The 22,889-nt window shown below is 47.8% G+C and overlaps 8 protein-coding genes across 8 annotated transcripts; 6 read left to right on the forward strand and 2 right to left on the reverse strand.

Annotated features, from left to right (window-relative positions):
* Window positions 1–756: 756 nt before the first annotated feature.
* Window positions 757–3,391, forward strand: BO79DRAFT_234677 (flavin-dependent quinone reductase; the record flags this gene model as incomplete). The annotated part of the gene is made up of 5 exons (XM_025684395.1): window positions 757–1,349; window positions 1,520–1,533; window positions 1,766–1,879; window positions 2,001–3,084; window positions 3,124–3,391. The coding sequence occupies exons 1-5, from the start codon at window positions 823–825 to the stop codon at window positions 3,389–3,391; spliced, it is 2,007 nt and encodes a 668-aa protein (XP_025544561.1). The 5' UTR covers window positions 757–822.
* A 919-nt stretch (window positions 3,392–4,310) lies between these two features.
* BO79DRAFT_242377 (YukJ family protein) lies at window positions 4,311–5,112 on the forward strand (the record flags this gene model as incomplete). Its single annotated transcript, XM_025685201.1, has 2 exons — window positions 4,311–5,014; window positions 5,108–5,112. The coding sequence occupies exons 1-2, from the start codon at window positions 4,354–4,356 to the stop codon at window positions 5,110–5,112; spliced, it is 666 nt and encodes a 221-aa protein (XP_025544562.1). The 5' UTR covers window positions 4,311–4,353.
* A 69-nt stretch (window positions 5,113–5,181) lies between these two features.
* BO79DRAFT_164703 (aldehyde dehydrogenase family protein) lies at window positions 5,182–6,842 on the reverse strand. The gene is made up of 3 exons (XM_025679216.1): window positions 6,746–6,842; window positions 5,900–6,679; window positions 5,182–5,848 (listed from the first exon to the last, which is right to left on the reverse strand). The coding sequence occupies exons 1-3, from the start codon at window positions 6,773–6,775 to the stop codon at window positions 5,225–5,227; spliced, it is 1,434 nt and encodes a 477-aa protein (XP_025544563.1). The 5' UTR covers window positions 6,776–6,842; the 3' UTR covers window positions 5,182–5,224.
* Window positions 6,843–8,131: 1,289 nt separating this feature from the next.
* BO79DRAFT_164706 (NAD(P)-dependent alcohol dehydrogenase) lies at window positions 8,132–9,608 on the forward strand. The gene is made up of 3 exons (XM_025679217.1): window positions 8,132–8,383; window positions 8,432–9,204; window positions 9,257–9,608. The coding sequence occupies exons 1-3, from the start codon at window positions 8,191–8,193 to the stop codon at window positions 9,401–9,403; spliced, it is 1,113 nt and encodes a 370-aa protein (XP_025544564.1). The 5' UTR covers window positions 8,132–8,190; the 3' UTR covers window positions 9,404–9,608.
* A 4,643-nt stretch (window positions 9,609–14,251) lies between these two features.
* On the forward strand, window positions 14,252–15,455 carry BO79DRAFT_164709 (vWA domain-containing protein; the record flags this gene model as incomplete). Its single annotated transcript, XM_025679218.1, has 4 exons — window positions 14,252–14,648; window positions 14,705–15,024; window positions 15,087–15,344; window positions 15,411–15,455. 4 exons carry the CDS (start codon window positions 14,252–14,254, stop codon window positions 15,453–15,455), a joined length of 1,020 nt encoding a protein of 339 aa, XP_025544565.1.
* Window positions 15,456–16,221: 766 nt separating this feature from the next.
* Window positions 16,222–17,299, forward strand: BO79DRAFT_101249 (uncharacterized protein; the record flags this gene model as incomplete). The annotated part of the gene is made up of 4 exons (XM_025677868.1): window positions 16,222–16,327; window positions 16,389–16,749; window positions 16,817–16,940; window positions 16,994–17,299. Coding segments are annotated over 4 exons (897 nt in total), but the record flags the coding sequence as incomplete, so codon positions are not given.
* Window positions 17,300–18,416: 1,117 nt separating this feature from the next.
* BO79DRAFT_242381 (cytochrome P450) lies at window positions 18,417–20,107 on the forward strand (the record flags this gene model as incomplete). The annotated part of the gene is made up of 3 exons (XM_025685202.1): window positions 18,417–18,464; window positions 18,525–19,637; window positions 19,700–20,107. The coding sequence occupies 3 exons, from the start codon at window positions 18,417–18,419 to the stop codon at window positions 20,030–20,032; spliced, it is 1,494 nt and encodes a 497-aa protein (XP_025544567.1). The 3' UTR covers window positions 20,033–20,107.
* An 854-nt stretch (window positions 20,108–20,961) lies between these two features.
* BO79DRAFT_164717 (Zn(II)2Cys6 transcription factor domain-containing protein) lies at window positions 20,962–22,314 on the reverse strand (the record flags this gene model as incomplete). The annotated part of the gene is made up of 1 exon (XM_025679219.1): window positions 20,962–22,314. The coding sequence occupies one exon, from the start codon at window positions 22,312–22,314 to the stop codon at window positions 21,184–21,186; it is 1,131 nt and encodes a 376-aa protein (XP_025544568.1). The 3' UTR covers window positions 20,962–21,183.
* Between the last annotated feature and the right edge of the window lie 575 nt (window positions 22,315–22,889).

Below are 22,889 nucleotides of genomic sequence, written 5' to 3' on the forward strand. Positions count from 1 at the left end.
CTAATTATATCTAATCATTTCTAGTAGATATTAGTAACTAGTAATTTTATATTTTATTAATATAATATAAATAAATATATATAAATTTATATATATATATAAAAATAGAAATGGAATAAATAATACCCGATATATATACAGTAATTTATAACCAAAACTCCCCAGGTTGGATTTTTTTAATCTTAACTAATAATTACTAGATCTTCTAATAAGATTTAATTAAAATTTTGTATAATACAAGACCTCACCAGGTTTACCACCTGGCGAGACAGTGTATTTTTACAGCTTAGTTTTTCCGATAGTCGGTACTAGTAATAACTAGGTCCCATACTGGTAAGAACCAAAAATACGTACGACCTGGCGACCTGGGGACCTATACACCCAGATAGGACGTCCAGTCGGGAAAGTCACGTGTCACATGTATATCTTCTGCAGTGTACTGAAGAAAACACGCTGATTCGCCACGTTCGGCATCATGCCGAAGAAATCTGTAACCCTGCCTCATGGCCCAAACTGCATCAATCCAGCAATATATCCTTTGTCACGCGTAGTAATAAAGTTCACCAGCAAAGAGCATTATCAATCAACACATACAACATTGACTCACCTCACATCAGCAAACGGCGTTCGGCCTCGGCCTTCGGACAAGGCTTATCCGACCACCAGAACCATACATCCCAAACAGCCCTCGGAACCGCATAAATACCCATACACCCCGTAGAACCGTACCACGAACGTAGCACAGAGAAAAACAAGAGCCCATCCACCTACTACCTCCTTTAACCCAACCAAAACGAGAATAAGGAACTGGGATTAATCATCATGCCCCCCTCCATCGGCCTCATAATCTGCAGCCAGCGCACTCCTCGCGCAGGCCCCCAAATCGGCACATTCATCCACAATACCATCCGTGAAGCCTATCCCGCTGAAAAAGCCATAATTACGACCATCGACCTGGCAGAATGGAATCTCCCACTATACAATGAGTCAGGGATGCCTTCCCGCATCAGCTCAGCAGATGAGTACGAGCACGAGCACACCAAGGCCTGGTCACGGGAGATATCGCGCCACGAGGCGTTCATTTTTGTCACACCGCAGTATAACTGGGGGTATCCAGCGAGTGTGAAGAATGCAATTGATTATTTGTTTCATGAGTGGAAGGGGAAGCCGGCGTTGGTGGTGAGTTATGGGGGGCATGGGGGTGGGAAGGCGGCGGAGCAGTTGAGGCAGGTGTTGCAGGGGGTGAGGATGAGGCCGTTGGAGAGGATGATTGGGTTGAAGTTTCCGGAGATGAAGGAGGTTGAGAGGGCGGCTAGAGGGGAGGATTTGGGATTGGATGGGGAGGGGGGGTATTGGGTTGGGGAGAGGGAGGGGGTTCAGACTGCTTTTGGGGAGTTGGTTGCTGCGCTGGAGGGGGAGAAGGAATAGATCGGGTGTTTTGTGCTTGCTTGCTATAGAATATGGTTTACGAGACCTAGTTAGTAATAGATCAATACCCTGATGCTGGGATAGAAGATAGGCGCAAGAGATACTGTCACAAGTTCATGATAATGAGTGTTGCCATGTGATGCCAACCCGGCCATATACCTGAAGTAGATGATCAGATGCACGTCACTGTTGTACAGACAACCCCATATCTACCCCGTAGTTATGGTAAAAACCCGCAAGTGCCTTATTGATTCATGATCATCCAGAGAAATTAGGTATTTGTCGAGGCTGATGTCAGGTGAAGGTGTCTTGTCAAGTAGTGTCCACAAAGAGATAGATGCAGGAACCACACACCCCTGTGTACTCTACACCCATGGGCATCTCATGAGTGAAGCATATGATTCCCTGTCTGTCACGAGGACGCTGGGATGTATCGTCACCTACTATCCAAGTGGACTATTATCCAAACCGGTGTATAAGTAAGCGTATCAATGCAGCCCACTACCTCAGCCACTATACCGTTTGAGATGACCGACCAAGCATAAGCCATTGATCGACACATTCACTTGGAGAACGTTTATTGTATGATCAACCGTGTCTGATGGTCCATCTCTTCATTCTCTTCTGCTCCCTCGTAGGCCTACTACCAGCGGCTGCCCCCCTCGAAACCATAACCTGCGACATCTGCATCCTCGGAGGCGGAAGCTCAGGAACATACAGCGCCATCCAGCTCAAAGATGCAGGGAAGCACGTGGTAGTAATAGAGCCCAACAACCGGCTCGGAGGGCACGCAGAGACACTATACCTACCAGATGGGAACTACGTCGACTACGGCGTCGAAGGCGTCTTCAACAACGAGCTCTCCCGCAACTACTTCCGCCGACTAGGGGTAGACTGGAAGCCACTACTCCCACTCAACAAACGAACCGACTTCGTCGACTTCTCGACTGGGGAGCGCGTCGACCCGCCAGCAGGAATCTTACAAGCCCTCGTATCAACATTCATTTACCGCTCATCCATAAAGCACTGGACGTTCCTCACAAGAGGGGTATACGACCTTCCCGACCCCGTACCAGAAGACCTCCTCCGCCCGTTTCGCGAATTCGTCGAGGAGCATTCCCTCGAAGCTGCCCTGCATGTGGTGTTCCTTTTCTCCCAGAATGTAGGAAACCTTCTCGACATGCCCACTCTCTATGCGATACAAAACTTTGGAGTCCCGCACGTTGACGCTCTCATCCACGGATATATCACGCCTAAAAACGGCATGTATGACCTTTACAAGCAAGCAACGGAAATACTCGGTTCGGACGTGCTGTTCCAGACAAACGTGGTTACAACAAACCGGTCCGATTCCGGAGTGGAGGTAACAGTTCAGCATAAGGGCACTCGAAAACTCATTAAAGCCAGAAACCTCCTCATAACCTTCCCTCCACTCATGCAAAAGCTTCAAGGCTTCGACCTGGATGAAACAGAAACGGAGCTATTCCAGAAATGGTTCTGGAGAACATACTACGTTGCCGTGGTCAATAATACCGGTATCCCGGACAAGTTGTGGGTCACTAATACCGATCCCTCCAACGGACTGGGTGCTTTACCTCGCATGCCATTCGACTTTCTACTGCAGTATATGGGAGCGCCGGGACATTCAACGAGCAAGTTAGTAGGCGATATGAACTTCACCGCGGAAGACGCGAGAGACCTTATAGCGGCGGATTTTGCGCGGATGAAGGCCAAGGGGACGTTTCCGATCCAGGATCCTCAGATCGTGGTTTTTGGGGATAGTTCGCCGGAGACGTTGATGGTGTCGCCGGAGGAGATCCGCAATGGATTTTATCGCAAGTTGTATGCGCTGCAGGGGCGGAGGAGTACGTATTATACCGGATTGACGTTTTGTTCGGACTTTTCGTCGTTGATATGGGCGTATACTGAGACGGTTTTGGAGAGTATGGATTGGGATGTGTAGGATTATTGATCGTATATACTATGCTGAATTATATTTGCCATCCCCGATTAATATGAACTACACTAATCTATTAGTAGATATCACCAACGGAAAGTATAGCATTTAAACTATATCTTAATAGCCTCTACTATACCCCCATGACGTTGACAAACCCGCCACAAACACTAAGCAAGTTATCCTCAGCGCGGGGAAATCAAAACCAGAGTTAGTACAGTACTGGATCATTTTCTCACCCATCAGACACTACTAACTCTAGCACAGCATACTTTGTATCACCCACCGCAACGCCACCAATATGACCAGTGGCCTGACACATAGACCTGACACATTTGATCGTCCCATATCTCACCCACTGTACCCTGTATATACACAGTAGACAGTCCAGACCGCACTCCGAAATACCGCACTACGTCACAGCCATTGAGTGCTACTTCCTAGTACTCAGCTAGCCAGCCTTCGCCGATCCCCAAACCAAGATTAAGCGACAACCCACACCCAATAACTGTAGCAGATCGAAAGGGGTGACGATAGCGGGCGGGCCAAGCATTGAATTCGTCGGGTTGGTTGGCTGGCGGGGGGACGGACGGACTGTCCGTCCCGTCGGCAGTGAGCTAAGCTTAGTACTTAGTACTAACTAGTATCCTGCACGTGGGGAAAGTCCGTCTCCCGCTTGGCTTATCGCTTGGATTTGGATGGTTGCGATCGGCAAGAGATAAGTTAGTAAAGTAGTTGGTTGATGTGTCGATTTTGTACTTGTCTTATCTATTGGTGGGTGGGTGTGAATTGTGGCTGGCGTGATGATGATGATGATGATGAATTAGGGTGGGGTGGTACATACCTTGGGTACTAGGTAGTAGTATAAAGAGGGGTTATTGTGTTGCCCTCTTCCTTCGCTGTAAAGAGCAATTGAATCTCACTACACCATAACATTCTTAAGGATTTTCTAGTAAACTCCCCACAAAATGACCATCCCCCACTACGGCGTCTGGATTGCCCAACCAACACGCTACACCGCCCAAACCGAAGAAGAAGATCCCAAGTCGCCTCACATCTACCTCTACTTCAAAGACTCCTCTTCCTCCTCTTCCTCAAGCAAAGACTACGAAGCCGCCATCAACGTCAAATCCACGGGCAAAGACTCCCGTCTAGTCTACTGGTTCGACCGAAACTTCACACACCCAATCACCGAACAGCTATCCACTCTCGACGAGGGTTTCCACCTACTAAAATCCTATTCCCATCGCAGTCGTCGACACCAGGAATCCTCCTCCAAGCTGCGGGGTCTGGACTTCCTCCGCACCAAGGGTCTGGTGAATATCGAGGCGGGCGCTGTTCTGTCGGAGGCTGATACGGGGCCGCATAATGCTGTGCTTGAGGCCTTGGAGCCTATTTTGAATGATGCGATTGGGAAGAAGGCGACGGTGTATATCTTTGGGTCGTCGTATGGGTCCGGGATTCATGATGTGCATATGAATCAGGGGAGTGCGCCGTCGTATGAGAATGGGATTTATGAGGACGGGGCGCTGTTGTTTAGCTTTGAGGATGGGCATTGGGAGGCGGTGTTTTTGGCGTTTGCGTCGCAGGAGATTCCTACGGATGATAAGGGGGAGGCGGAGGAGGGGAGTAAGTCGTTGGCTAGTATTTTGGGACAGTAGATGTGATGTTGATGTTGTTGTGTATGGGTTTTGAGGGTAGGACTATTTGGTGGAATGTTAGTGTGAGACTAGGTTCATGGATTAATATATGATAGTGATGAATACGTATTACTATGATAGATTCAAGTATCATTTATTGAAATGTATCCAGGGCCTATGTACAGACTATATCCCCAAGTTAAGCCTTCTTCACCCACAACATTTGAGACTGGGTATAACTCTTCAGCCCCTCCAGACCCCATTCGCGACCGTTTCCACTCGCCTTCATACCACCAAATGGAATATTAGGAGCAACCTGGAAGTGGGAATTGATCCACACCGATCCAGACTCCAACTGGGTACCGATACGTTGCGCGCGATCCACATCCTTGCTCCATACCGAGGCACCCAGACCCGTTTCGGTGTCATTGGCGCGAGCAATAACCTCGTCTTCGTCGGACCATTTCATCAACGGGAGAATAGGACCAAAAGGCTCCTCTTGCACCACTCGGGAATTGTCGGGAGGGTTGTCGATAATCGTAGGGGTAACAAAGTAGCCTTCGGATTCAGTGATGGATCCACCAAGGGCTGGTTTAAGGTTCTCTGTTTGAATAGAAGAGAAGAGATCCTTGAGCTTCCCGTATTGCATTTCATTCTGCACTGGGCCAAAGAATACATCGGGTTCAGCGCCGTTGCCGACCTTCAGGTTCTTAGTGAAGTTGACGAAGGCTTCGAGAAATTTGTCGTAGATCTTTTCGTGGACATAGAGACGCTTGATCATCATGCAGACCTGTGCCGAAACGAGGAAACTCAATGTGGCAATCTAATCTCGGTTAGCCTTCAGTGGATTCTGCTCGAAAGAAGATAAGCATACCTGCGGAACGACCTGCTCAATGTCCACATCCTCACAAACAATAGCGGGGTCATTTCCTCCCAACTCCAAGGTAACGGATTTCAGGGTATCCGCACAATGGCGCATAATCCTCTTTCCAGTCTCCGTTGATCCCGTGAAGCTGATCTTGTTGATTCCCGGATGCGCCGTCATCAATGGCCCAATATTCCCATCGTCACTCAATACCTGTACCACACCGGGCGGGAAGATTTTCGCCGCCAATTCCCCAATCTTCAGCGCGCAGTACGGTGTAAAAGGAGATGGTTTAATGATGATACAGTTGCCCGTATAAACGGCCGGGGCAATTTTCCCTACTGCTAGCAGCAGGGGAAAGTTCCACGGCACAATGCCTGCGACCACACCCATGGGTGTAAAGCGTTGGATAACACGCTGGTCATCAGTATCTTGGAGCACCTCATCGTTGAGTTCGAGTTGCGGAATTTGTTTGCACCATGTTCCGGACATGCTCACTTCGATGGCGGCTTGGCCGTGCGCCTTGCCCTGTTCTTGAACCAGGAGAGCCGTGAGCTCCTCAGCGTGTAGATCAATGGCTTCACCTAGGGCGACAACCTTGCTACGGCGCTCGGAGGGGCTCAATTTTGACCATGTCTTGAAAGCGTTCCGGGCGCTATCTACAGCACGGTTCAAGTCTGACGCAGTGGAGACGGGGACGGGTGGATTGGGCTTGCGCGTGGCCGGATTGAGGCTGTGGCGGGTTGCTGATGTGGTTGTGAGTTCATTGTTGATAGTGTTGTAGAAGGTCTGTAAAGAAATTAGTTGTTCTGTGTCGAGGTATCATAGGGGCGATGAAAATGAATAGATACATACAGTGAAATCAATCTTATCCAAGGAACCCATTTTGATGTGTAAGGTCACGATATGAATTTAGGCAAAAGAAATTGACGTGCTATTTTCCTGAAGAGAAGAGATTTCTCTGTCTTATAAGTTCGAGATATGAGCTAGCTGAGCTAGCATTTGTAGCTTCGTATTTGTATCTTGGCTGGCTGGGTTACCCCTCAAGCAACTCCACCTTCAGCTCCCAGGTGGGGATAAAGTGGGAATTATGGGCCGCATGCCGTCCCGACGAATACGAGAGGCGTATGCCGCGTGACGACGCGTGACGGCTGGAGCACATCACGAAGTGATGCTAGCCCGGGTATCCGTAGTGTAGACTGAATTATGGGCACTTTCTGATCGTCGGGATCAATGGCGTCTCGGGAACGACCCGAAAATAGGGAATACGGGTTTCGCGGGGCCCCGCGCCTCACCAGATCACTAAGCTTCCTTCCAACATATCCGGATCGAGATTCGGCTTAGTAGGTAGTGGTCGGCAGATCGAAGCGGGAGTTGTAATGCCTTACGCCCGAAAGCTAGATGAGAGTCGTAAACCCCGCAGGATGGAGATCTGCGAACGGATCAGCATCTGAAGGCTTGGCTGCCTACAGATCCACGACGCTCATACCAAGCCCGCCAATGAGAGTGTAATGTTTGAGCAAAGATGTGAGGAGTCACATCGGGTTGTGCTGAGAACGGCCTGTTGAATCGGCAGGACGACAAGAAGCATAGGTATACCAGCCCGTTGTACGGAGTATGAAAACTCCACAAAAGATGTTCGCTTAGTTGTGAGGCTGGCATACTACTTGGCGGCCCATCAATAGCTTGTAATGAAGAGAGTAGGGTTGGTGAAGTGTAATTTCAATTTCATGTAATACACCCTTTTTTGGGCAACATTTCATGTAACGGATTTTGGGATTTGTAAGGGTAAGACCACGCTAGTCTTTATATAGATTTACTAGCTACATTAGGCGAACTTTCAGTTTTTTGAGCCAATTAAAGTTTAGGAGCGGTATCCACTACTTTCACGTGATAGATTGAAATTGTAACGACTTTTTGGGGTGAAATTTCAATATTACTGAAATGGCTTTTTGAAATTGAAATTACACCATCCCTAGAAGAGAGTACACACTTGGTCGCTAGTGGCGTACTTAGTAAACCTTAATAATCTCTCCCCGCAGTTCAGAATCCGGGGCCTGCTGCCTATCCTTGGTTTTCGGATATAACCAAGGGCCGGATTGAGAACACGGCAGATCCAGGAGAGCTTATTGTACCTCTCAGTCGTCATCGGACTCAGTTTTGGGGTATGTAAAAAGATATGAAGCAGGAATGACACTTAAATAGAAAGAATGTCCCTGTTCTTTGGCCGAACATGGGCGAAGACACCTTTCGCATTGAGAAACCTCTTTCCCTTAGCTCTTACCTAAGCGACCGAAATCATGGCTGCGACCGCCACAGCACTGGTGATGAGAGAGGTTAATAGTCCTCTCAGCTTAGAGGACATACACCTGAATGACCTGAGATCCGACGAAGTGCTTGTCGAGATACATGCGACAGGCATCTGCCATACCGATCTCTCTTGTATGAACGGAAATCTACCTGCATCTGCTCCATGTGTATTTGGACATGAAGGTACGAAGTTCCCGTTTGAATGCCCGTAACCCGCTAAGAGTCACCTAGGGGCTGGCGTTGTCGTGAAAACCGGCAGCAGCATCACACATCTCCATGCTGATGACAAGGTGTTATTGAGCTATGCTTTCTGCGGAGATTGTGAGCAATGCACCAGCGAACATCCAGCATATTGCAAACAATGGGTACCGAGCAATTTCGGTCAACAAAGGTCAGACGGGAGCTTTACCCTATCTTTCCCGAACGGAGACCCCTTGCGTGGGAATTTCTTCGGTCAGAGTTCCTTTGCCAGTTTGGCTATTGTGCATGCATCATGTGTTGTGAAAGTGGATCCTGAGTGTCCACTGGATAGATTCGCACCACTAGGCTGTGGCTTCCAGACTGGGGCAGGTGCAGTTATGAACACACTTGATGTGCAACCCGGAACCAGTTTAGCGGTCTTCGGTGCTGGTTCCGTAGGTATGAGTGCTATCATGGCGGGGAAAATACGTGGTGCAAGGACTATTATCGCCGTTGATTTAAATCAGGATCGACTAGACCTAGCGAAAAAGCTTGGGGCAACACATACAATCAGCGGAACTGATGAGGACATTGTCAAGCAAATCCAGGCGATCTGTCCACCGCTTGGAGTGCATTATGCCGTTGACTGTACCGGTGTTCCGGCAGTTGTTGAGAATGCTATCCAGGCGCTCGGAACTCGGGGAAAATTGGCGACTGTCGGTGCTTCAACACCCGGGAAAACAGTCAAGGTCGATCTCTTCTCACAACTGGTTTTCGGTCGCCAGTACGTAGGATGCTGTGAGGGAGACGGACAGCCTGAGAAGGTAAAATGCCCCTGCACGATAAGAAAAATCAGCATTGCTAATAAACCCCTAGTTCCTGCCATACCTCATTGAGCAAAACACAAACGGAAATTATCCCATCGAAGAACTCATCAAGTACTACCCGATTGAGAAATACGATGAAGCAATCAGCGACATGACGACTGGGAAGACCTTGAAGGCAGTGCTACTGTGGAAGTAGAATTGTAGCCTCAGAGAAGTTCCATAGCTGCCAGAACCCAATGAATTCAGGTACTGGATGATCTTAATGGTAGAGTTGATGAATTTGGTGGATTTCTTGCAATGCGGAGTAAAGAAGCGATGACTGGAACCGTCGAAGAGATCTGGAGCCTGATCATGTGATTACACATCTACATAGATACGACAATTGATGATCATACGACGAGTCAGTTTGTTAAATCTTCATAGAACAAAATATTCTGTAACATTATTCTGGTGCCGCATCGCAAAGAACTAGATCGCAAGATATTCTCGAAATAAAAAATCAACGAAACGAAAGCCCTATATCCGCTGCAGATACTTGACTATCTCCAAACGATCCTCTTTCTTCGCCAAGTCCAGAGGTGTATGTCCTTCATCGTCAATGCTGTCGGAATCGGCCTTGCTCTGTACCAGAAGCTCGACACACGCAAAGTGCCCTTTCTCGGCAGCTGCGTGCAATGCAGTCTTACCCCGCTGACAATGGACCGTGAAGTCAGCTCCGTGGAGTAACAAGTATTGCACGACCTTTATATGACCGCTGGCAGCCGCTTCAAATAACGGGGTGTCGTTTCTGAATCTAGCTTTGGCATTGGGATTGGCCCCTGCTTTGAGAAGCAGTCGTGTTAATCCGTTATGACCCATCCTGGCAGCGTAATGCAGCGCGGTCAGTTCCCAATCATCGGTTGTGGTGTTTGGATCACCTCCTCTTTCAATGAATCTCTTCACCGAGGGCATATTGCCAGCTTTAGCTGCTTCCACCAGTCTTCTTCCGTAGTCTTTCCGGAGGCGAGGGTCAATTGGCTGCTGGGGTGGTCGTGAAACAGGCGGTTTTGGAGAACTGTTTCGATCTGCTCGTTTCTTTTCAATGTCAACCTTCTTTGGTTGTTGACAAGGCAGCTCAACCGATGCAGGTGCAGGTTGAAAGGAACGTGCTGCCTGTGTATAACTTGGCGGAGGTTCGCAAGTTATTGGTGGTTGTTGTTGTTGTTGGTGAAACTGCGATTTATGGACGGAAACGTTCTGGGAATAATTTCTGACCCCCGGGTTGCCCCCGTGTGCTGGAACACCCAGACTAATATTCTCCGGAACCTCAACCTCAGGAGGGCTGGGTGAAGCCATAGCTATGTGATCGTTGTTAGGACATTCCACAAAGGAAGAGACAAACAAAAGTGTAGATGGGTTACTCACCATCTGGGGTGACCGAGCCCTCAATTAGAAGCAATAGGTCCTTTGTGTATGCAGCTGCTGTAAGCGCTGCATATCCCTGCCACAGATCATTCTTATGGGAGTCTGAGTAGTCGCAAATGCCTCGAATGACAAGACACTCGAATGCTTCCTGATTCAAAATTAGAAACAAACATCGTGACACTAATCGTGGTACCTCCATCACTTACCAATGCACCCGCTGCTTCCATCTCAAAGCACAGAATGTTATGCTTTTCTCTCAGCCGCTCCCTAAACTTCCCGTTCTTGATGACCTGGTTTCCCGATCCGATAAGTCCGTAGTGAATGCGTGGTTCATTCGTTTTCCGTGCCCTTCGGCTCATCACCATGCCGTTACTGCAACTGGAGCAATCATCTCCAGACACATGGTCGTAATCCGCACGGTACAGGACATCATTCACCATACCAGGGTGGGAAAAATCATCACACATTCTGGGATATTTCTCCAATGCTTCGTTGATGGCACCTGACAAATCGTTATCGATCATCATGTACCTTGCCCTCATAACGTTAATGGCTGCCAAGGCTTTCCGTGCTGGTTTTCGAAGAACTCCGGTCGTAGTAATATCTTCGTCCAGTCCTCGCTTGCCGAGATCGTACTGCAACACGCCAGGATACCCGGCAACTGGAGTGCTGACCACCACATCTCCTAAGCGAATATCATTGGTTCTGCTTGGCACACCTCCTCCGATACCCACCAGCAAAGCGAACTGTATTTTCGGAAAGGCACGTTTCATCATGTTCGCGGCAAGGGCTGCCTGAGCGACCCCATAGCCACCGGAGGGCAAGACGGCCAACACAACGTTATGACCACCGATCTGGCCAAACTCATATTGGTTATCGTCGAACCCTGACAGGATCTCAAGATCAGATGGTCTGCCATGTCCCGTGTCTAACATGGCTTTTGCTGCCGTGAGCTCGAGCGCTAAGGCGCAGACCCAGCCCACGCGATAGTCGGCGCACCGGAGTGATTGCTGGGGGCCGTATGTGCGCATAGCTGTTTCATGGGGAATTAGAACGAGAGAAGAGAATGTAATAAGCAACTTGTTTGAAAGGAAATTGAGGGTTTGTCTCTTTGTTGCGAGGGGAGTTTCCGACTTTTGTAGTATGTTTGTCAGTCTGCTTAGTGTTGGGCCGCAAAGAAATCCCATCCCCTTATCAGCAGTCATTGCCAGCTGGTTGTAAGTATACCTCAGCTTTACAAGTGTTTGGGCAGCTATACGTTCACAGGTATGTGTTCAAGGCTGCTTTCAACTCTCGGAATCTCACGGAAAACGTTCTATGGCTTCTCTGGCGTTCAGAATGTATACATGAAAAGCAACGGGTATGAGATTTTCTTGAAGGCTTTGTTGGCGGTCTTGAAGCAATTCCAGAAGCTTGAGCATACACTCTAGTGATTTCAGGGATGCCTTTGTTTTTTCATTTTTTTTTTTTCATTTCAATATTATGCATTCATCTAATTGGAAGTATTTATATGATTTATTTTGGGTTCCCCGCTTCCTATTGAGTAGACTTGAACCAGTATGATACTACATTGCTAATCTACAGGCTTGACGTATATTGATAAGCCAAGTAATAACTGCATTGAATCTCTATGAACGAAAACGAATCGAAACACAAAGTTTGTCACAAAAACCGTTGCAAAGCATGTATAAAGCGAGGATATTCGAATAAAACCACCAACTCAACCACTTCAATCACTTGGCCATACTTCCAAAGAACCATAACTGCGCTGGGACTGTCTAGATGAACCCTCGTGGTTAGATCAATCAAAGATGCCTCAAGGAAATATTGCTAAGACTGGGGAGATCTTACCCGAGACACCCTGGGCCTAACATGGGCCCGAAAAATATCTAGGTTGCTTTCTTCAACTCTGTGGCCAATTGCTGGCCGAGATTGTCAAACATTTGTATCGCCATATTCAGGGCCACATGTGACACCACAAGCCTTCTGTGCTTTTCGTTCAACTTGTTGTAAGCTTGTAATTTGTCGGGAGAACAGTGCTGGATTATATGGCTCCTCAAAAGATTGCGGAGAGGGCCATTACTGGCTGCGTGTTGGAGCTCTTCGAGGGTATTGTTGATGATTACTTCTTCGGACATGATGTCTGTAGCAAAAGTAGGGAAGTGGTGACTGAAAGATTATATTTGCAAGGTTTTCAGAGCGATTTTTAACGTGTAGGTGTCTGGACTTAGACTTCAGTCGAGGTGAGCTTGATCAGAACTATATAGCCTCCGACAACATATATGGAGACCTGGGAGCTAGAATATCCGGAAGGCAGATATTGCGGGAATGCCCTCATCGTTGAACGAAGTAGCCCAGAGAAGCAAGAGCGCCTAACAAGCAGACAGCGTGTACGGGCACATTGCGGTAGTTATCCGTACAACTATCAGATCCATGCCAGAGATCTTCAGCCTTGGAGGCTGAAAAAATTTCTGCTTGCTTTGGTCGGGGATTGGGAGGTGGTTTAGGGCACGAAGTACATAGTAGTCCCCGAGGTAGTCAGCAGTTCATTTTCTGATTAGGGTACTTGGGCGTGATTGCATTGACATAGGAAAACATGAAACAAACAAAAAAGTGGCAAGGGGTTCACGCAGGCAGCTGATCAGAAGCGGTGTGGATTGGTGTGCCTCATACAAAAGCATCTTGCAGGAAGACCCCTTACTGGACATCAGCCGGAACATTTGCAGGCAATAATTTGCACATTTGCGGACACACTGCATATCAACTGGGGGTATGCCAGCAGAATGGCCGACGTGTCTCCACGCTATCGGCCCACGGAGAGCTTGCCCTTTATCTTCTTTATGCAGCGCAAGGCTGAGCGTTGTATCTGAGTGCGTTGATTGGCCACTAGTCCAGCACTGCATTTTGCTTGCATGTAATGTTTCGGGCAGACGATAAGTAGTGATGTCATCGAGTTTCATCAAATTTCCAGATGTCTTCTTCACATTAGCAGATATTGAGTCAGGCGCATATCAACAGTAACAGGGGGTGAGCACATCTGGCGAACTCAACCTTCGAATCGGCCACATAAAGCCGAACATGGAGGTAGATTTGAAGAGCAGCGACCGAAACTCCCGACATCAGGCATCAAGACAGCCTGTTAGGCTGTCCCAGAATATGTTGTCAGGAATAATTGTACTCATTTGTAGGCCATATATCGCCATACATTGGGAATGGAAGGTTGCTTCTCCGCGGTTGCCGCGCAACGTCGGGGGGAGAATGTTATACATGCGTGATATCATAGGTGCCCCGCCGCGTGCCCCGCCCTGACCCCACCTGTCAGTTGTCGTTTGCTTCGACACTTTGTTCCATATTCATTCTTCGGCACCCAAAATCTCCTCAGCCGCTTCTTGAGGAACGCCCTACAACCTCCATCTTAGCATGAAAGCTGGCTACACGATATTTGGGCTCCGCGAAACTCAGTCACGCGCACACGATATATGGCTACCTTATCGGGGTATTGTGTGCTGGCAACCTTGCGGCGATGACAATAAAAATGTCGGGCCGAAGGCAGAAAAGATGGTCGAATACATGGAGTCCACAACTATAACCAACACTCAAGAGACAAGTAACAATCACTTCCATTGTCAGGCCGTCAGTCATGGGTTCGGAGTACAGCGATGAGTTTGATGGGTACGAATCCTCAAGTGTTGGCGACGAGCACGAAGATACTATCAATGAGATTGTTGCCGAGGTTGTCGACCAATTTCTCACCGAATTCAGTAGACATCTCGGAATCCAACAGCCCGAAAACTCACCACTATCGCGCATGTTGGCGCCCAAGATACCCGAGACTGAGGAAGAGTATCGAGAGTATGTCTGGGGTTACATCGAGCATTATCTCCAGTCGTATTACCAACCTGGGGATCCATACGTGGAGGAACTAGTAAAGAGTGCGGCTGTTCGCGCCAAGGATCTCACACAAAAATACGACTTGGAACCCGGGACAACGCCGAAGTTGGCCGTTATGGCCTTATACGACTTCGTGATCCTCTGCGGTACGCTTTCTACCCCTTAACAGATCCCTTGTTCCCACGCTAAGCTTTTGAGTTAGATGACAGCAGTTCAATGAAAAGCAAAAAGGGTGCTCGTATACGGGCTCTTGAAGATACTTGTCAACGTGTTGCCGAAATTGCCAGCGCGATACAAGACCAGGACGTGTATCTTCGGTTTCTGAACAGCACAGAAGATCGGCACCTGAATAAGCTGTCACCAACTGAGATCAGAAACCACATGAAGAAGGTCAAATATTATGGGTGGACCAGACTGGGAAACGCGCTCAGAACCAAGATTGTCCAGCCTCTCATCTTCGAACCATTGGAGAATGGCCTTTCTGCGAAGCCGGTCATTACTATCGTCGTAACAGATGGACATGTATGTGGTGCAAAGTTCCTACAAGGTTGTCATCGGGCTAACCAATACATAATTTACATTAGCCAGATGGTGAGGATGAGAATTGCTTTGGTGAGACCATCTTGGAGTGCAAGAAGAAATTGACCCAGCTTTCCAAGCAGCCAGCGGGTGCAATATTTCTCATCTCACGGGTTGGCAATGACGCAAATGCAGAGAACTTTCTAAGTAACCTCAGGGTGAACAAGGAATTACAAGAGGTGCTCTATTGTTGTCAAGACCAGCTGGATGAGCGGCGGGAGGTGTTCCGCAGAGCTGGCGGAGATAATCAATATTCTTCGTATGTAAGTATAACCTATCTTGCTTCTGCTGAATATAGCAATGTCACAGTTTCTAACATCTTGGTACAGCTGATTAACTTATTCGTCGCTGCCCTGGATAGCCAGACTAAGTGAAGTAGGTCATAGTGACCTCTACCTTTTCGCATGAGAGTACATTCTTTGTAAATAGTTCAAAATCAGACTGCCTTCTCGTATGTTACCGTATTTTCATTGTACTGTATGTTTCGAGGAACAATTAAGTCACTACTAATCACCTGACGATGTATGGAAACCACGTCGGCTTCTTCTGCAGCATATGTGGAAGCAAGAACAGCGATACTGCAGATGCAATGCAGCCGTAACTATGTCGCGAGGCCTGTGCTGCAGGAAGCTATCGCACGAAACCACCCAATACTAACGTAAATGTGATGAGTCCTCTTTTAGTGTGTATGCTTAGCTGAAGGAGTAATCAGTCCAAACGGATAATAAAATCTACTCTAGATCTACCTATCTCTCTATATCCACCCTCTAGACATCAAACTATGTGTATGATGCCAGAACGTAAATACTGAAATTAAGACTTTTCTATGAAGGCATTATAGTTTTTTTCGATGTGCAGTCAACATGCGATAATACAGTCTATGAATTACAATGACATAACGGACCATTCCGAACATTCACCTCAGCTGAATACGCAGATATCATAACTATTTCATTGAATTGATATAATACAAACACCCCAGTCTAAAAGGATCAGTGATCTGTACGACCGGGAAATACCGCGATCTAGAACCAGAGCTTGTCTCACCTAGGACTTTTTCTCAAGGCTGGCTCAGTAGGTGTCATCGCACGCCTCTTATCTCGCTGCAACTCACAAGACGATCAACATACTGACTGACAACCTACTGATCTGCTCCCTACACTGTTGAAGATGTCAATAACAATCCACTCAAAAGTGGTCGAGCTTGAGTGCTTAATACCGAGAGTCGTTGACTGCGAACGCGAAGGTATCTACTGCAGACTTATTATTCTTTTTATCTATATACGCTCTGCTGACGCATGAATCAGATGAAGGTATCCAACAGTTTATCCCCTGGGTCTTCCAACAATCAAACCTCATGGACTGGGACTGCACACAAAGCTGGCCGGAAGAAGAGCTTCTCTTCAAGACCTTGTTCGCTCAACTCGTCGACTATATAGAAGAGCAAGGACATAAGAATATGATTTCAGAGATCTTGTGCAAGGAGACGGGGATAACGAATATTTTGAAACCCAGCGAGACCATCACGTTACCTAGGAAAAGCTGGAGGGTCGGTGACAGGTCGAATCATGTGCAGTTCCTCCACTCGCAGAGCCATGTTTTGGGGGACTTGATGCGAAGCATCTACCGTAGACTTGAGGATTTGGATGATGAAGCGCCGAGGCTTGGGTAAGTGATACATACACTTTATATTGGATGGATGGGTATAGTTAGAATGATGGTAACTTATCTCTAGTGCCTTACCATTCCCACGGGATGTGAAATATGTGGTGGGGAGGTTGCAATATGCTGCCCGATTGGAGGGTAATGTTCATGTTGGGACACGGGATGAATTCATACCGATAGTCTCCTTTACCGGGGTAGGATTGACGATTACTCCTTTTGGAAAGGTGGCTTTTCTAATGGAATTTAGTGGTACAAGGGACAAACTTGGAACGAACTTTTGACAGATACAATTTGCAGTATGCTGGGACATCTGACTATGAATCTAACACATGGTTCACATGGCGGGGTCCAAAGCCAGGAAGTCTTTGTTGTGGGTCTCCATGGACCCTATCTTCATATATGTCGGGGATTCTTTCCGCGAGATCGGATTGCTAGGGTATATCAACATGGATACTCGGATGAGGAGGAGTTTGAATTGGAGTTTACGCGAGGGTATAATCTATATCTCAAGGAAGATTGGCTTGAGGCTACACGTGCGTTGACCAGATTGCTTCGATATCTTCTTAGTGGAAAGGCAATGGTTGCGGCTGTGCACAGAAAGGAGTAGGATGGATGGGGTGATGTTTGGCTTCATTAGATAGATTGGCTTTTTGAATAGAATCAAGCTGCAACTAGTCGAGTTAAGTCTGCGATAAATAACGTTCTACGCCAGTGACTTGCATTGTCTTGCATGCTCTTTGACCTTTTCCCCATCTATCGGGGGCTATTCTGGAAAGCGGATGTATCTATCACCGCAGCACCCTGATAATTGACGCGCTCATGCATTTTCCAGTTGGTTAGTTTCGCGAAAGAGTAGCATAGACATGGCTAACTGCCATATCGACCCGAACAGCTCGATTAATTAAGGACAATGGAGAGCACAGCGCGAGGTCATCTACTTAAGATGTGTCGTCACCAGATCGCTGTCAATCAACAACTCCTCATACTCCAGTGCAGCTCTTTATTCCCGTATTTGACATCAGGCATACCTGACCAAGTCTCTTCATTCTTCGTGGCGATGCGATATCGGACATCAAGTGCGGGGACGAACAATCACCCTTGTATTGTACATGCCGACCGGAAGCACTCAAGAGCTAGCAGCAACGCAATGATGGTGTGATGATAGCGAAACTTCTTACGCAAACGACATAACTACTCGAACTTTGTCTTCAATCCACCTCGGCTTGCTTATCGACAATAATTAAAGTCTGGGGCGAAGCGAGCACACCTGTGAGATCTCACAATGCTTGTGGGAGCCAGATGTGAGATGTGAGATGCGAGATGCGGACCACCAAGACGTAAGCATAAGCACTAGTAAGTCAGTACTCTCGGCACCCAATCAGTGATCACATATCTGAAATGCCAAAGTCAACTAGTCCTACATAAGTATTCGAGGTGCAGTGGATGATGCCTGTCACTGCATCAGGCTGTTCATGCATGCTGGAAGCCTGGAACACGCTGCCCAGTCGCATTGCCTTGTCCCCCCTTTCTTGACAATTTAAAAAAGGCCCCCAATCTAGCCCCCGCTGACAGATGGGAGGTTACCAAATGATTAGCAGCGATTAGCCGCATTTAAATGATCCCACCCACCCATCATCAATCATGATTCATCTAGCTCTGCATCCGTCGCAATGGCGCTTAACGTCTCCGTCTACGCGACCGTTATAACGGTCCTGCTGGTACAATATTCTCTCGGCCTCAAAACTCTCTACTAATGAATATGAACTAATCCATTCCAGCTGCCCGTTCTGCTAGCGATAAAACGGCTCTACTTCCATCCTCTCTCCCGCTACAATGGCCCACGGCTCTGGGCGCTGACGCGACTCCCTTATATGCTCGCCTTTCGGTCGGGTCGGCTGGCTCACGACATCAAAAGATTCCACGATATATATGGCGATACTGTCCGCGTGGCTCCGGATGAGGTGTCATTCTTGGACCCCGATTGCATAAAAGACATCTACAGCCGTCGTCCCACCAACCCCCATTACAAGGCGCTACCCAAGGATCCGATCCGCCAAAAGCCTCCACAACCCGGGCAGCCCGGCGACATTCTGGATGTGGAAGATGAAGACCACTCGCGTATTCGGAAAGCATATGCCCCCGCGTTCAGTACACAGGCCTTGAACGCCCAAAAGCCACTGGTAACCTCTTACGTCTCTAAAATGATCGCCCAGTTGAAGTCGCGGGCAAACAGCTCCGACCCATCAAAGAAAAGAGTTGACCTCCAGCGATGGATCTCTTACTGCACATTCGACATCATCTGTTCACTGAGTTTCGGGGAAGATTTCGGCTGCCTTGACAATGATAGTTACCACGAATGGGTCGGCATGGTGGTTAATTCCGTGAAGGGCAAAGTGCAGATTGCGGCTTTTCGCTTCTATCCATGGCTCTTTAACTATCTGGTTAAGAGCTTACCAAAATCTGCCCAATTGATGGTGGAAAGACATCAGGCCATGACCAATGAGAAGGTCCAAAAGCGCTTACATACCGCAGTAGACCGACCGGATTTCTTCTCATACCTTCTCAAGTCGAAGAACGAGCTTACAGAACCCGAGATGGAAATCAACGCGGGTACCTTTATCTTCGCAGGAAGCCATACCCTCCAGTCCTCACTCACGGGGATCCTGTTCCATTTACTGAAGAACCCCGAAGCCCTGGCCCGAGTGACAGAAGAGGTTCGAAGTAGTTTCCCCGATGAGAAGGATTTGGATGCGAACAAGCTGTCGAAACTACCAATCTTGGATGCAGCCATCAAGGAAGGTATCCGACTAACCGCGCCTGTGCCGCTGGGAATTACGAGACTTATTCCCAGTGGGGGACATACCGTGTGTGGAGAATTCTTCCCTGGAGGCGTAAGTGTCCATGATGCTTCTGAGAACCTCTCAAACACAAAGCTAATGCACCAACCATACAGACCAAAGTATCATACAACTCATGGGCTGCAGGTCTATCCCCCCGAAACTTTTCCGACCCCACCAATTTCCACTTGGAACGGTGGTTGAACACCGAAGAGGGTCGCTTCGCAAACGATCGGCGCTCCGCGATACAACCATTCTTGCAGGGTCCGCGGGACTGTATTGGACAGAATCTGGCACGATTGGAGATGTCGCTTGTGATCGGATATCTGATTTATCACTTCGATTTCGCATTGCCGAATGGACGAGAGGCTCTGGGTGAGTGGGAGGATCAGGAGACCTATGCTGTTTGGATGAAGTCGCCACTTATGGTGGAGTTGGTTGCGCGTTGATTTAGCTCAAGACAAGAAGCAGGAGCGGATTTAATTTTGAAGATAATTAGGTTCACAAAGCACGGGATGGACTTGACTTGGTTGTGTAACATGTGTAGCTCTGTTTGCAGCTCATCGTGGTCTAAGGACCTCTAAAACTAAAATAATTTCAGGATGATTCTTGACCACGATGAGCTCAAAACTTACGAATTCGATGTAGATTCCCCTAATTAAAAAAAGTTTAATTGTATATTTAATCGCTATAAAGTCTTGCAAGTACATTCTGAAAATTTTTCATTAGAGCGAGAACAGTGGAAAGGTAGAGTGTAGTATTATGCGATTTAGTTGAGTTTTGACCACGCTGAGCTACAACCCAGTGTTATTTTCAAAGGTGAGCGTGGTCTCGGGGTTCAAACCTCAGCGTGGTCTAAAGGTAGGTACCCTACCTATAAGTCACCTAATTTGAAAAGGTTTTCTTAACCATGATGAGCTCAAAACAATCGAAACTATCGAAGAATCTTTTAGCCAGAATATAAGAAGCTTAATACATTGTGAAATTCTGTGGAATATGGTCAATGGTTGACATTTACATGAGTTAGGTGAGTTTTAGACACCCTTAGACCACGCCGAGTTAATTCCAGACCATGCCGAGCTGCAACCTGATTTGCAACTCAACTATAATCTTAACCACGATGAGCTTAAGAAGTTAAGAATCGATAAAAAGTCCCCTAGAATAAATCCTAATAAATACAAAGATTTCCCTATTCACCAAAATACACCTCAAACTCCCCAGTGAATCTCAGAATGGTGGGATTGGGTTATTGAGTCTAGACCATGCTGAGGTATTCTCAAGTAGCACTGAGCCATTAATGAGTAAGTCCGAGCTGCCGGACATTTAAATCTTATTGGCAGAAACACACAGATGCAGTGGAGTCTCTTAGAAAGCATGCCTCAAGTATTTTCCCTGGCGCTTGGGTATATGTAAATGGTGTCCATCAGAGTGTTTCGGGGCTCAGGAAAGGTATTATGCGACCTCTCACAATAGTGGACCTCGTTTGATATCTGACGAATAGGTGCTGTAGAGAAGATAGACAGTCTGGTTCCCATATTATGCGACCGTGAAAGATGCCTCGAACGAATCTTCCTATGAAGATTGACTGGACGACTGAGCGTTATGACTGCCGCCTTATAGCTTCGCGGGCCCAAATAAGCTCTGGCCCAGGATGTGGTCCCGAACGATACAAAGCGGTATTCACCAAAAACGCACCCCATCCATCCAACCACCAATTCTCAGCCATCAGCTCAAGTGCAACACCATAATGAGCAAGTACCACCAGTGCCGTGGGATGATTTGCCTGTAACAAATCCAAATACTTCGCATTTATCACGGCAGGCCATCTCATCATAATGGAAGGAGCCGGGTTTGCTACGCCGATTGCCTGTTGCAGCAGATCAAGGAACTTTTGAACGGATTCTTCAATCACTAGGCTCTCGCTATCGTAGCATCCCGGCCGAGAAGGTCGTCTCAGATTGTCATATATGTCCGATATGCGAGCATACAGTTCCCGCGCATGCGAGGTGTTCGATTCTTCACGCGGCTGCTCGCCGAGTTTTAGTAAATCTCTCATACCGCCTGCTTCAATCCATGGGCGAGCCTGTCCCACTATTGAAGCCACTCCCCGAATTAACATGAAGACCTCGAGAACAGCTGACAGATGCTGAGCTCCCGGGTCGACCTTTGGTCCGTGCGCAGCAAACGAGAACATGACGACGAAACATGCAAACGCGAACAAAGCATGACAGTTTCCCGAAGTCACATTGTTTAGAAGAGGCTTACACAAAGATAGCGAAATGTTGTTGTGTGTCATGGCGGCCTCGGTGTACTTGTGTCTTCTCTCGACGGGGCCATGGTGACTTAGGTGAAGTGCAGATAGAGCCAATAAACTGTGCATTAAGAACGGATGCGATAGAGCCTCCTGTGGGACAAACTCCCGCAGAACCTTCTCTGTGGATTTGTCGTGTACCAATGTCCGCACGGTCGCCACGTGCCAGTGGTTCAAGAGCTCCAAGTCCAGCAGTGGGAGTTGAAAGCTGTCATTTTTCGGAATGAGATCGACATGGGTACTAGAGGCAGCAAAGCCGTGATGCAATGTTTGGGGGGTGAATTCGCCCTCGAATGAGCATCTGATGTGCTTCTTATGGCACGAGCTGCAAATCGGTCGAAACTCGTCGCATTTTATCCGACGATGTTTGCACTGGGCACAGCCGTGATGAGATTTGGTGTGAGACCGTCGAGATGGCATGCCATTTACCTAATCTCCCTAGACCATGCAGATAGCAACCGTCGCTCTGTGCCGATATGGTGCGCTGCTGGAAGCGAATTCTGGGGAAATCCCAGCGTCTCGGCGTTTGGGCCTAAGGCATTAAATTGGCCCGTAAACTATCCTTTTTCCGGAATGGTTTTCGAAGCGGCATCGGAACCAATCCTTCGCAGCTAATCAGCAATTGCCTTTGGTTCCACCCATCTATTCTTGTTCCCCTGGCTGTGAGATGAACGGTCTGCACAACCACGGAAGCGCAGCAACAATCATCGATATGCCCAAGTCGCTGGCTAATAAGGATTCGATCTCAAGCGAACTTCAATGACTAAGCGTATCGCCTACAGGTATTATGCTCAGGTCGGGGACGCGTCCAGTGGGACCTGAGGGCCTTCGCTATCTCTTGGATAACGTTTCTCTTTCTGAAAAGGGCATAGTTTTCGAATGGGTGATTATGCCCACACCATACCGAAATGATGCCTTTTAAGGCTGGCCTGCCCGTGCCCCAGACTTCTCTGCGCTGAACTGCATATTTCTGTCAAAAGGAAACGTTTGAAGTA

Source organism: Aspergillus costaricaensis (genome assembly GCF_003184835.1).
Source record: "Aspergillus costaricaensis CBS 115574 unplaced genomic scaffold BO79scaffold_2, whole genome shotgun sequence".
Taxonomy (NCBI): domain Eukaryota; kingdom Fungi; phylum Ascomycota; class Eurotiomycetes; order Eurotiales; family Aspergillaceae; genus Aspergillus; species Aspergillus costaricensis.

Bases quoted from the DNA above. Each gene is read 5' to 3' on its own strand.
- BO79DRAFT_164703 (XM_025679216.1), bottom strand. From the start codon at position 6,775: ATGGGTTCCTTGGATAAGATTGATTTCACT. The intron at 6,680-6,745 runs GTATGTATCTAT...ATTTCTTTACAG, and splicing joins TGGATAAGATTGATTTCACT to ACCTTCTACAACACTATCAA. The intron at 5,849-5,899 runs GTATGCTTATCT...AACCGAGATTAG, and splicing joins TTGAGCAGGTCGTTCCGCAG to ATTGCCACATTGAGTTTCCT.
- BO79DRAFT_164706 (XM_025679217.1), top strand. From the start codon at position 8,191: ATGGCTGCGACCGCCACAGCACTGGTGATGAGAGAGGTTAATAGTCCT. The intron at 8,384-8,431 runs GTACGAAGTTCC...AGAGTCACCTAG, and splicing joins ATGTGTATTTGGACATGAAG to GGGCTGGCGTTGTCGTGAAA. The intron at 9,205-9,256 runs GTAAAATGCCCC...ATAAACCCCTAG, and splicing joins GAGACGGACAGCCTGAGAAG to TTCCTGCCATACCTCATTGA.